Consider the following 14111-nt stretch of genomic DNA (forward strand, 5'->3'; position numbering starts at 1 on the left):
CTTTACTGATGCAGGAGAGAGACCACTAGCTTCAGTCTCTCCTACTCCACCGAGTAGAGCTTAGAATTAAACTGTGAATAAAACTGTAATATATACACACACTATTTGGAGTGATTCCATGTAAGTTAAAAAGCGCTCTAAATATGTACAATTAAAAATAGATTTTAAAAATAAAAAACTAATTTAAAAAGGCACTCTATTTTTACAAGTGTGCGTTTTTCTGTGGGAAGAACAGAGCACTAGAATCGCAGGCTCTGGGGTAAGTCTGTCAGAGCTTAAATTCCTGCTCAACTGTTCTCTCGCATTGGGTCATTAGGTAAATTATCTAACCTTTTTTTTTTTTTTTTAAAAGATGACCGGTAAGGGGATCTCAACCCTTGGCCTGGTGTTGTCAGCACCACGCTCAGCCAGCGAGCAAACCGGCCATCCTATATAGGATCCGAACCCGTGGCCTTGGTGTTATCAGCACCGCACTCTACCGAGTGAGCCACGGGCCGGCCTTAATTATCTAACCTTTTTGAGTATCGAGTTCCTATAAAAGGTAATAGCATTAATAATGTATCTGCTTCATAGGGTTGTTGTAGGAGTCAGATAAGTTAAAACTTGCTCAAGCCCTTAGATTGGGGCTTAGAAGAATGCCTGGTTCACAGCAAGGACATTATACATATATAAATGTATAGGAAAGAAGTCTAGACGGATATGCACGAGCTGGTTAACATGGTCAGCTCTGGAAAGGGGAGTAAGATGGAAGGTGGCTAAACTTTTTTTACTCCATATACTTCTGTAACGTTTGGATATTTTAAGACAAGAATATATATTTCACTTCTGTGATTTTTTAATAATTATTTTATTTTATTTTGTTTTTTGTATGTGGTTGGGTTTTTTTGTATGTTTGTTTTGTTTTGTTTTGCGGCTGATTAGTATAGGGATTGAAACCTGGACCTTGGTGTTATCAGCACCATGTTTTTACTAATTGAGCTAACTGGCCAGGCTAATCATAATTTTAAAAACCAGGAAAATGAATGAAGTTTCCTTCTCAGGAGCAGGATCTGGTGGCTTTTCAAGACTGCCCAGCATAGGCACAGCTCGAGTGTTCTTCACTGCCAGTTAGAAACAGGATAGGGCTGTCAGGAGCAACTTTGGGTCCTCTCATGACCTGGAGGAAGAAACCCCTTGCCTTGTCCTTCCTGCTCCTTTGCCCAGGCAGCTGGTCAGGTCTGTCAGATGCCAGCTGTCTGCTGCCACCAGAACCCATCCCTGGGCTGCCTGTCCACCCTCTGTTGGACAGTTTGCCATGCCCTTTATACACTAGGCTTTGACTGTGCGGCCATTTCTCCCAAGTCAGCACCTCTAGCCAGACTGTTTTCTCCGGCATCTGTCTTGCCCAGGTAGATGGCACCTAGCACCTGGTGCATAAGAAGTGCTTAATAGACGAATGACTCATCTCATTCTGAGTCCCCGATTCACCTCCCCACTTCCTGCGTGTCAGCTGAGATCAGACCTGAGTCTCTGCCCAGGTCTCAAGCTGTGCCCTATTGCCACTTCCTCCTCCCATGCCGTAAGTGTGGATTTCCCTTTTGTCTCTGACCATGAACCTTGCTTAGCTCTTCTTTCCAGTCTCACTCCCTTAAGAACTAGTTTGCCCACTTTTACAGCCTTGACATTCACCCCAGCTCTCAGCCTTTAGATCACTACCTCAGGAAAGGCCTTGCCTACACCCTCAACCCCAAAACTAGTGTAGACCCGTTTCTGGGCATGCTCCTAGTATCCTTTCTCTCCCCACCAGTCTGTGAGCCCTTGGAGGGCAGGGGTGGCATTCACTGTTCACTGTTGCATCCTCAACATCTGGCACAGTGTTTGACCTTTAGTAGGGGCTCAGGAAATATTTGTGGAATATATGATACCTTCACAAATTCCAGATTCTCACCTGTATTTCAGTCTCATATTTCCACCTACCTAGAGCAGTGATACCTGCACCTAACTAATCATCAGACTGTCCTGGGAACTTTATAAAAACTAAAAGAGCTCTCTAGTAGTGAAAAGAGCAAGGTGCAGGACAGTGTGTCTGGCATGCTCCCATTTGAGCATGGATGGAATGTCTCTGGAAGGCTATACAAGAAACTGGGTTGATTGCCTATGGGGATAGGAATTGGGCAAGGGGTAAGAAGGAGACTTTTTACTGTACTATTTGATTTTATACCATGTAAATTATTTACTGGTTTTTAAATTTAAGTAGAGAAGTATTCAGGAGCCACATTAAATACATAAATGATTCAAGACCCAATACAGACCTAAGGAATAAGCATCTCTAATATGAGGACCCACGAATCTATATATTTTAATAATTCCCAAGTGATGCTGGTCACCAGCCGAGTTTGGGAGTTGTCTTCCCACTTGTAGGTCCTGATGTCTTCTCAAATGCAAACTCAGCCCAATGCTGGTCTCATCATTTTTCCCCTAAAACATGCTCTACTTCCAACAGTCAACTACCCTTTCTCCTCTCCTTCTGTGCAAATTTTACAGGCCATACATTGTCTTCCAGGCCATACACTGTCTGCTACAATGACATCCTGGCAACAATCAGAGACATTGCTGTGCAAGAAAGAATATTGCTACATTGACACACACCCATCCGATTCAATCATCTTGCCTTATCTCAGTCTCTTAATTGGAGCAACAGTGTTGATAGTTGATACATAGACTTTCCAATGTGACTCTCCCCCTGCCATCCCTCCTTCCCACAATTGCACACACATCCAGTATGTTTAACTTATGCAGACCAGGGACTGTCAATGCAAGAGAAAGGCAGGGGAAGCCTGGAGTGGCATTTCACAGTTTATCAAGCTGAAGAGACCAGTTCCTCATCAGTGACCCCCAACACTCATGTCCCACCTCTTCCAGACAGTCCTCCATGACTGCTGCAGCCCATACTGATCTCACTTGTTTGAATCCTGAATGCAGAATTTTAGCACTAAATTGTTCTACATGTCTTGATTTGGCTCTCCAAATAAATTATAAGTCCCTTGAGGGTACAAACACAGAATAAAACTTCTTTGTTAACTTTATTATCCAAGCACAGTACTGGACTCTTGGTTGACAATCAATACAATTTGTTGACTTACTGACATTCTTTCTTTCCTTTTTGGGAGGTAAGCAGTTGGAGGGTGGGAAGGAGTCAGAGATCAAGAGAAGTCTCAAGGTCAAGGGTAAAATGATTAATAATAATAATAGTTACCCCTTATCAAGCAGCTCCTATCTGATAACACCTGTACTAGTGTTTTATTTTGTTTTTCTTTTTCTTATTATGAATATTCATGAGATACAAAGCTAATTGCCACCCCTCGTGCCCATGATGTAAAGGCCAGATTCATACTGGCAGCATACCCATTACCAGAAATTGCATTATGCACCCTGTATCCCCCACCCAATTATCCCCAACCTCCCTCCCTCTGCCCCTTCCCCCCCACTCCACTTCGTAGCCCAAGGAATGTTCTCTCCCTCTGCAAGACCAATGCACTACTGTGATCTTTCTTTCCTTCCTTCTTTTGTGCCAGTGTTTTAAAACACTTTAAATAGCTTATCTCTGATCCTTATAAGGACCCTGGAAGGTACTTATTTTTACCCCTCTTTCATGGAGAGATTAAACAATAGCTTGTATTCTGTACGGCTATGATTAGAACCCTGTTCCAAATCCTGTACTCCCCAGAGGTGTAGGCAGGAAGAGGGGCAGCATGAGAACATGGGGGCAAGGGTGTGGGGGATGTATTGGTGGTGACACTCAGGGAGATGCTATCAGCGACACTGATTGCCGCCAGTCCTACCACCTAGGAGAAGACAGCAAGGCACTGGCCACAAATTTTGCACACCAACAAGAGAAAAGGGCTAGTCCCTGACTCCCACCCTCCTTCAGGATTTGCGTTAATCCCTAATTACCCATTTTTTTTTTCTTTTGGTTTTTGAAGGCAATTGAGAAATTTGAATTGGAGAAGAAGGCTTTAAGAGAGAAAAGTCGCAGCAGCCCAGGAGACAGAGGCAAAAAATCCTTTCTCATAGCCTTGATGGTGTTTTTATAGTTTGGTTTTGTCATACCTAAAATGCAATTGAGTAGGAATCCAGAGTTTCAGATGAGGATATTTTTGTCCTCTTCTGAAGGAAGCTTAAATCTGACTTCTTGGCATTGGGCAAGGAAGGAAGGAGGGACAGTGCTATTTAGAGACAACCTATCATGTGACATATTGCATCAGGCGCTTTCATCCACTTTACCTGGTTAAATCTTCATAAGAGCCCTACCTGGGAGGTATAGATGAGGAAACAGGGCTGGGAGGAGGGAAACAAGTTGCCCGAAGCCACAGCTTGTCTACTTCTCCCTGCTGGATGGAGTGGTCTGGTCAGATAAGGAAGGGAATGCTAGTAAGTGAACAACACGGTTGGGATCTAGCAAGGCGGGCAGTGTGGGGGTCATCTGGCAGCTCAGGTTGGATGACAAGTCACTGGTATCGTGAACACACAGCAGTGAACAGACCCTGTGATTACTCATTTCTTATTTCTCTTTCTCCATTCTTCTGTAGTCAAGAGAGAAAGAAAATCGCAGTATTCCTGCAAAGGCTCAGAAGAGAGGAATGCCAAATCTTTCCTTATAAAAAGGGTAAGGGATCTATTGCGGGGTCTGTTTCTAACTGGTTTCTGCTGGGCATGAAATAGATTTTATTTCTGGGATGGGAATACTTGGTGCCCAGATGGTGATTATGAAGGAAAATCTCAGAGTTCCCTTTTTAAAAAAGGACCTTAAAGTACTTTAGTAACTCTAGAATTTCTTATGACACCCTCAAAAGTCCAGAGCTGACACCAAGTTCAGAATGAGGAGTGGTGCAGAGGTCATGTGTCTGTTTATTTTTAGAACTTGGAAGGGGTTTCCCCTTAGAAACAATGAGTTCAGGTCCAGCTCAGAGCCACTGGGCTGCACAGCTTCAAAGAACTGTCCATGCAGCAGGTTCTGCACAGCTGCTCTGAGTCACTCCCCAATGCAAGTTAGGCCTATTGCTGCAGACGCCCCAGGAAGATGACTCAGGAGAAGATAGGTGACAGAGAGCTTGTCAATGGCAGGGCCCGGCTTCCTACACGGTCCTCTGTGAGGGCAGGCTCTCTCCGCTGCCTCTGCAGCAGCAATCTGGCCCCACCTCATAGCCACCCAGTAAGATTCTTCTCAGCTTGTTCTTTAAACTACCCAGGTAGGGGCCGAGCCCGTGGCGCACTCGGGAGAGTGCTGCGCTGGGAGCGCGGTGGCGCTCCCACCGCAGGTTCGGATCCTATATGGGAATGGCCAGTGCACTCACTGGCTGAGTGCCGGTCACGAAAGAGACAAAAAAAATAAAAATAAAATAAACTACCCAGGTAGTATGCTTTCAAACCTTTAAATGCTGGAGAATATAAAACAGTATGTTATTGTTATCCCTTTTTATGCCTTTTAGTCTAGGAAATTCCAATACAGCATAAGCCTAATGGTTGAGAGTCTGCACTGAAACTGTCATACTATCTATTAATGGTGGCCGAGCAGATTTAATTGTCCTGCCAAAGTGGCACAGCTAGTAAATAGTGGAGCTGACCACTGACTCCTGGTTGTCTGACTCGGTGTCTGTGTAGTGAGTCACTGTCAGTCACCATAGCCCAGTTAGAAAGTAATTCAGTCCATCAGAATGTTTCTTGTAGATGCCTTTGGGTAATGGTAATCAGTTTCCTCTTTCTCCATTTCTGTGTTTTTACATTATTTATAGTCATCACATTTTTTATTTTATTCTAAAAATCAATTTAATGATATATATTAAGAACCATAAAGATAGTCATATCCTTTTATCTAATACAAGTATTAGCATTTTGAGAAATTGATATTAAATAACCCAAAAAGGAGAATTACATTCTCCAAGTTATTAATGATAGTAATATTAATTAGAGGTAACAGTGACTAGTTAATTAAATTATATAATATTTTCGTAATGGGATAGATTATTTTAAATGATAATTTTGAAAGCAATGTAATTATGTGAAAAGTCTAAAGTAAAGTGGATAGAGTAAGACATAAAAGCATATATACAAGGGTACTTCCAAAAGTTTGTGGAAAATGGAATTAAAAGATAATTAAAAGAATCTCATACATACACACACACACACACACACACACACACACACACACACATGAGGTCTTCAAAAAGTTCATGGAAAGATTTACATTATCTTTTAGTTCCATTTTCCATGAACTTTTTGAAGTACCTGTGTGTATATATATGTTGGGGTTGTATATATGTATTTGCGTACATTTGTTCAAAGTCTGTGTGGGAAAATAGAAATAATGTAAATAGGTGTTTGGTAAGGAGTACTGAGATCATGAACTCCCCCTCATTTTATATGTTTGTTCTATTTATATAAGGTTGTTATATATATAAGTTTGCTCCTATAGTTTTAAACTGTCAAAATGATAAACCCCATTTTCATATTCTGCTTTTTTGCTTCAGAAAACAGCAGATAAAAATCTGCTGGCGGAGCTGTACCAGCACCCCAAATTTAACGACTCTAGGCCAAACAAGCTTCCAAATGGGGTGGAATTCTGTGACATGGTGGGCAACGTAATCCGGGCAGAGAGAAACCCCATTAGTGGCAAGGTAAGGAAGCAGAGTGGCAGCTCGCCCAGCCGCGGGTGGGCTTTATGCTGGGTTTGCAACACCGTGGGGCCAACGCAGCTGTCCCCTTTTCACATCCCAGGAGCAACGGAGGAACCTCAGCCCAAGTTCACTCCAAAACTTAGATTTCTTCTACCAGAGCAACGGTCTCCGGACTGTTTTGATCACATGTGCTACTAGCAAAAACTCCTGAGCACCCACCCCCATAGACACATGTCTGTTTGTAAATTACATACACTACACGTTCTGTTGTCAGCCATTACCTTACACATTAGCATGCTTGGTTTCTATTCTTTTTCAGTTAGACGTTAATTAGCATATTTCCTTTCCATGCCCTGTGGGGCGAGCACACCACCCTGAAGAGTGATGTGCTAGAGCCCACTGGTTCCTTGGGAAGAAAGGAAGTATTCCCAGGCCCAGAAGAGCCCGTGCGCGCATGTGAGGGGAATGCTGGCTACTTGGGAGACAGGTGATAATGTAAGGAGATCTGGAAGGGGGAGGCAGCCCAGGAAATGGCCTCAGCAGCCACACAGCTGTGCCTTGTGACCCTTCACGACTGAGTGACTCCAGCGTCCCCAAAGCAGCTCTGGTCATTGTCCCCTCAGCTCCTAACATGTCACCCCACAATTCCTAGGACTCAGGGTCTCTTCTACCTGTACTTCTCAGTGCTGCTTCAACCCCCACCCCCACCCCATCTCTCTGTCTCTATTTCTCTGTCCCCTTCTCTCTCCCTCTCCCCTCTCCTTTCCTCCTCCTTTCTTCATGGCTTCTTTCTGCTGCCTTCTCTCTGGCTGTGGCGGGCCCATCTGTCTCTTTCCTCTGTGTCTTGCATTCGGACTTCCTAAGAGCGATGATCTGCGTGGGCCAGTCACTGCCCAGTCTGACAGTGCTGTTTGCTGGCATGGACTGCAGTCAGTGAATAGACAGGGCGCTGGTGTCTAGGCCAGGCAGTGATGGTACATGCTTTCCTCAGTGGAGAGACCATAGCAGTGGCAGGTGCTCAGAACTTCATGTTCTCTGGAGGACAATGAAAAAAGACATTTACCCCATTGTGAGCTGTGACAGCAAGGAACTGGAAGACAGCACTTGTTGGTGGCTAAGTGGCTCTCTGGGCTCTAATTTCTTCTCAGGATAATAAAGTCTCTACCTTGAAGTGTTATTGTAAAATAATGTAAAATGTTACTGTAAAATAAATGAGATAACTCATATAAAAGCACTTATTTATGACTTAAGTCATAAATTCTAAAAAAATGATAGTTTTTATTATCAATGCTTTTAGAAACAGTTTTATGTCAGTAGTAGAAGAATGGAACAGACATTTTTTGGTGTATATTTTATGGACCATGTAGCCATAAAAATGAATTTTTACCAAGAGTGTTTTTTTTTTTAATTAATGGGGCAGGGCTAGATGGTTCGGGGATCTGAACCTGTGACCTTAGTGTTACAAGGCTGTGCAAGAGTGTATTTAATATTCTATGTTATGATGTTGAATAAAAAATACCAGTTTATAAAACTCTCTACAATACAATGCTATGCAAGCACACACATAGGAGAATCCTGTTATGAAATACATAGATATTAGTAGTGGTCTCTGAGTAGTAGAATTATAGTTTTCTTCCTTTTACTTCCTCTATTTTCAAATGATAGATATTTTTTGACAGATTTTTAATGGAAAGATAATTGATTATATATATTTGTGGGATACAGAATTGAATATCAATACATGTGTACAATATGTGGTGATCAAACTAGGATAATTAGTGTACTCATGTTTACAAAATGTAATCAATCTTTGTGACCCTTAACTAGTTTCTGGACAACCCCCCTTCCCCCACCTCTAATAACCACAGTTCTGTTCTCTCTCTTTCCTTTTTTTTGAAAGTTTAATGTATTATTGTGATTCTTTCCTTCTTTCTTTCTTTCTGAAAAAGGAAGAAAAGGCTTGAGAACAAATGGAGTACGTGCTGTTTCTTTGTGACTTTCAGCCTGCATGTTGCTTGGCTTGGCAGAGCCCCTGGGCACAGCCACATTGCTCATGTCCCATCCACAACATGGGTAGCCCTGAGGACAGTGACTGCTGTGTTACCAAATGCTCCATTTTTGAGGTCCCGTGGGGAATGTTTTCCCTAGGCCTTACTACCAAGAAAAACTGTGCATCTCCTGGAATGCTTTTAGCCTTATAGCTCCTGCTAGTTCCTGCTTTTCTTTGACTCCCAGGAAACTCAAGGCACATTGAGTGCCCCGCCTTTCAAAGGACCCTCTTCCATCCTGCTCAGTGGCCATCCCAAACTTTTACTTGCCTCCTCAAGTCCTCTCCTCCATCACCTGCACCTCATTTTCTGCAGTTGACTTTGCCTGTGCTTTAGAGTCTGGAGGCAGTCACCAACCCTGAGCTCCGTGGGGACAAAAGCCTGTCTGCCTCTTTCAGGAGTGCAGCCCCAGCTCAGCACTGAGCCTCACCCGGGACTTCTGGAGGAGCTGTCCACACTTGCTGGCTTCATGTTCTCACATCCATTCCCTTTTCATCCTGCTGTAGTCTGGGTTCCCACCTCACCCACCACTGAAAGTGGCCTACATCAATCACTAGCTCTCATCTTTCCAAATCCAAAGGACGCATTCTGTTGTTATCTTAGATGACCTCTCTGTAGAACTGACCCAGAGGCTGACTCCCTACGTTTTGAAATTCTTCCCTTCCTTGGTTACTGTGGTAGCATTCTCCCTCTGCAGGCAGACACCTGGCCTTCCAAGCCCTTTCACGGTCCATGTTCTCTTGGACCCCTCCTTCTGCTCCTGTCTTCCTCCTCTGCACAGACTCCTGAGGGGGGGGGTGGACCTGGGTCGTCTCCCCACACAAGGCTAATTACTGCTTAGGAACCGTGTTCCTGCCTCCAAGCCCTTTGCTGTGCTCCGCCTCTGCCCTCATGTCCCTCTGCCTCTGACCTGCATGCCCTCAGACTCACACTCATCAGACCTACCTCTCCTCTGGGGCCCCCTACCTTGTTGAAAATATACCCTCCACCTGGGCATCAGCTGATCTCCCTCACCCTCACCTCCACCTCCAAACAGTCAGGAACATCAACTACCATCTTTACTGTATTTCCTCCCCCTTCCCACTGCCACAGTCAAGTTCAGGCCCCATGACTTCTTGTCTGGATCACTGAGCCTGCTGCCCAGCTTGTCATCTGCCTTGCAGTCCCCATCCCCTCCACTGCATCTTCTACACTGCCACCAGGGATCTTTCTAGAACACGGTGTTCTGCCCTATCAAAAATGTATCTGTGCCGGTGACTTCCCTTCCCCTGTCCAGTTTCAGAACTCTCAGTCCCAGCACCAGGTGCCTCATAGTCTGGCTCCAGCCTGGCCTCTCGCCACCTGCACCCAATGCTTCCACTGTACAGAAACCCCTTGTAGTTCCCCAAATATGTCATGCACTCCCACAGCCTCGGCACACGCTTTCTCCCTCTCTGAGGAGCTCTCAGCTCTCCCTTTTTCATCCGGTTATTTTTACTTCTAAAACCTTCCCTGATATCTAAGCACATTTTCGATGCCATCTCTGGGCTCCACATCCCCTGGGATTCCTTCTCTCAGAGCACCTATCACCCCATAGTGTAAATGTCTCCCTACCTGTGGGACATCCCAAGCACCTAGTAGATGCTCAATAAATATTTGTTGAAGAGTTGAAATGAAATCCTGTTTGAAAGGAAACAGGATATGAATAAATAAACAATAACTGCCTGGCACTAAGTGCTTCGCAGGTATCACTCATCCAATCCTCACTCCCTCCTTGAGGAAGGGACCGTTATCATCTCCATTTTCCAGATGAAGAAACTGAGCACAGAGAGGTTCAATGACTTTACTTCAGGTCACAGAGCTAATAAGTAAAAGAGCTGGATTCAAATCCACACGGCCTGGTACCACTGTCTGTGCTCTTAACTGCTCCACTCTACTGCCTGTCCAAAGAAGCACAAGGAGTGGTGAAAAGACAAGCAAGGAGCAGGGCTCAGAGAGCTCCTTCCTAGTAGGGAGGCTCGCTCATCAGTGCAGGATGCTCTCAGCTGCAGGCTCCAAAGGAGTGCCAAGGAGTCTTGCCCTTTGCACACAGGAGCGTGCGAGAGCACGATCTCTTTGCTCTTCCTAGTGGAAAGAGAGGCGTCCTGTGTGTGTCTGGGACCAGGCTGCTTGCTTTGGAAACTCCTGGGCTGTGTGAACTTAGGCAAGAATCCCAACCTTTTGATCCTCACTTTCCTTTTCTATACATTGGGATAACTATAGTACCTACCACCTAGACAGATTGTGAAAAACAAAGTGAGATTAAAAAACAAAGGTGCATAGCCCAGTGGCAGATACCTGGGAAGCATTCCATAAATGTTACATGTGTATTATATGATTACAGTGGTAGCTTTGGAGCTAGGGCAAGGTTCGAGACCCAGTTGCATAACAGTGAAAGCTAAATTTTATGGCCCTGAGCTCATTTATAATTCTATTTTAATTTTAGAATTCCATATGCTTACTACCAACTCAGTGGAATTTTGTGGGCCCGTGGTTTGCATTTGTGTAGTGTCTGTGTTGGTTGATCCTGGCTGCTGTTGACTGAACGTGGGAGGTGAGAGCTGGAGGGAGCTGGTGTGGAGCAGCTGTGTAGAGTCGTGGGTTCCAGTCGTGGCTCTGCCACTTGCTGGCTGTGTTACTTTGGACAAGTGGCTTCAGCTGTTTGGTCTTCAGTTTTCTCATCTGCAAAATGGAGATAATAATATGTGCCTCAAAAGATTATTGTATGGGTTAAATGAGAGTAAGTAAAAACACCTGGCTTAGGGCCGGCCTAATAGTTAGCAGTCACCTAAAGAACCCAGGACTCTACACAAAAGGTTAGGTGGTTTTTTTTGGTGACTCCAAAGATGATTGGCAGGAAGATGGTGGAATTAATAACAATGACAATTCACAGGACGAAGAAGGAGGAAAGACAGGTTTTGAGTGAAGATGATCATGAATCTGGCTGTGGCTCCAGGTTGTTACAGGGGACATTCAGCTCCTGGATGACAGTCCCCAAAATTGATATCAAGCTCACAGATCTGGCTGCCTGCCCCTAGACAAAAGCAAACCACTCAAAAGTCAAATGTTGGTGAAAATGGAAGTCAGCTTTTATTCAGGAGTGCCAGTGACCTGAGGAGAGATGTGGGCTAATCCACCATCTCCCTGGAAAACCTGGAGGGGAAAGGCCAGACTAAAATCATCTCTAAGACTCAGTTCTGCTGAGGGGTTTTTAAAGGGGAGGATGAGAGAATGGAACATAAGAAAATGAAAAGCAGGAGAGAGAGCACACGAGTAGCAAGGGCTTCAGGCAAGGTCTCAGGTGCAAGGTCTCACCAAGACTCTGTCTGGTTTCTGCTCCCATCCTTATCTCAGGGTCTGGGTAGTACGTGAAGGTCTGCAGCTTCAGGCTGGTTGGAAAACAACTTTACATTCATGTAAATAATGTCATTTTGCCCTCCATAACCAAGATCCAAAATATCAAATAACCGTGGGAAAAGAGGGAACTCAGAGAAATGCAAGCCAAGAAAAAAAAACTGTGTCTTTTTAAAAATCATTTAGAGCCCATGTGGTTTTAGGTCCCAACATGGCTTCAGTCCTGCTCACTCCAACAAGGTGAATTTCAAAAAAAAAAAAAAAAGAACAATAACAATAGTAATAATGTGAATTTTGTTGGGTTTTTTTCAAGTCTTTCTGTTCAGGTAGAGAATTAGAGAAGTTTCTCTCTTCTCCTTCTCTAAGAACCATATGGCTGGATAGCTTCTGGTGGATATTTCATGAAAGGTACAAGGTAAATGGAAATCTTATTGTTTCTCTCCCTGCTTAAGTCATTTGTCTATGGAACAAATTTTAACTTCTTTAGCATTATAGCTCAGCCAGTTAGAGCATGGTGCTGATAACACCAAAGTCAAGAGGATTGTCAAGGGTTCAGATCCCCACACCCACCAGCCATAAAAAAATTTTTTTAAAAAGGTCACAAGGTCCTCTGATCCCATGGACCGCCCCTGCAGCCTCATCCATCACCCCATCCCCTCCCACCCATGCCTCACCCATACACCCTGGGCTTCAGCTATTAAACAATGTCCTGCAGCTCCCCAAGCTTTAGGAACTGGTCCACATCACTTGGCTGGTCAAGGGCAGGGCTGGGAGTAGAATTCAGGACCTCCTGGCCCAGAGTTAGGGTGCTTCCTTCAACAACACTCTGCCTCTATGTTCATCTTTGTAAATCTTATACAACAAATGAATGTATTATTTCATAAAGCATATGAGGTTAAATATCTTGAGAATAAGATTCCTGAAAATGAGAGCAATACTTATATAAGAATCTCAGCCCTTTGACTGTTTCAACAAGGAACTCTAGTAATTCCTTCTCTGTTTCTATTCCTGGCAGCCAAACAAGGAGATCCAAAATAAGCTGTTTGACAGGATAGCCCGACACTACGCCTTCCTTTTGTTTCATGGACCCAGGTCCCACTACGAAGAGGCACTCTTAAAAGTGAGCATCGACTACTATCTAGAAAAAAAAATCACATTAGATTTCTATTCACTTCTGATGCCAAGAGAATGCCCTGAACATTCTTTCCATAAGAGTAATTAGTAAGTTGTGATGCATCTGTACACTGACTTGTAATGTGTCAGTTACCAGAAGTATGGTGGAGCTGTATATGCTGATTGAGACAGATGTAATGATATATTTTAAGTAAAAAACAAAGTAATTTATATAAATTTATGTTCAAATATATGTATATGCATATGTGTATGTTATTGTTTATGTGCCTATGAACAGAAAAAAATCTGGAAAAATATTTACCACACTCTTAGCAATGGTTATCTCTGGGGAGTGAGGTTATAAGAGACTTTCCCTTTCTATTTGATATATTTCTGTAATACTTAAATAAGCATGTAATTTTAAAATTAAAAGTGTGAATATACATATATACCTTCTACATGTGTATGTATATATGTGTGTGTATATATGTAGTAAAAGGATTGCTAGAACAAAATGTAAGTGAATACTTTACATGATTTGGGGGTGGGAAGGGCATTCTAAATATGACCCGGAAGAAATGTTACCAAACCCAAGTCCGGCTTCCCATTTTCAAACAGAAACAAATGACTCGAGAGTCAAATGTTGGTGAAAAGAGAAGGTAGCTTTATTCAGGAAACCCAGCATCCTGAAGCAGATCACAGACGAAACCATCTCAAAAGCTCCAATTTACTGAGGGTGTCTGTAAGGGGGATGTTGAGGGAGTGGCATGTGGAAAGAATTAGTAGGGAGTCAGCTTCTTTGCAGAGTCTAGCTGGCTGTTACCTTCGGGCTTCCTGGCAAAGTCTAGCTGGCTTTGCAGCTGGTCATGTTATTCCTTGTTGGCACCCATGGTCAGCTTCCAGACATCTGGTTTTGATTGCTTCT

The 14111-nt window shown here is 43.7% G+C and overlaps 1 protein-coding gene across 2 annotated transcripts in view; it reads left to right on the forward strand.

Moving 5' to 3' along the window:
- Positions 1 to 14111, forward strand: part of FAM227A (family with sequence similarity 227 member A) — a 63702-nt gene that overhangs the window by 5963 nt on the left and 43628 nt on the right. Inside the window, exons 3-7 of one of the 2 annotated variants that reach the window (XM_063076324.1) lie at positions 3963 to 4032; positions 4569 to 4645; positions 6507 to 6653; positions 12387 to 12488; positions 13089 to 13193. In XM_063076324.1, the coding sequence (XP_062932394.1) occupies positions 3963 to 4032; positions 4569 to 4645; positions 6507 to 6653; positions 12387 to 12488; positions 13089 to 13193 (501 nt within the window). Of the gene's footprint in view, positions 1 to 3962; positions 4033 to 4568; positions 4646 to 6506; positions 6654 to 12386; positions 12489 to 13088; positions 13194 to 14111 lie in introns of those variants that run through there. The other variant, XM_063076325.1, reaches the window with a different exon arrangement.

The sequence above is a fragment of the Cynocephalus volans genome, chromosome 12, assembly GCF_027409185.1.
Source record: "Cynocephalus volans isolate mCynVol1 chromosome 12, mCynVol1.pri, whole genome shotgun sequence".
Lineage (NCBI taxonomy): Eukaryota > Metazoa > Chordata > Mammalia > Dermoptera > Cynocephalidae > Cynocephalus > Cynocephalus volans.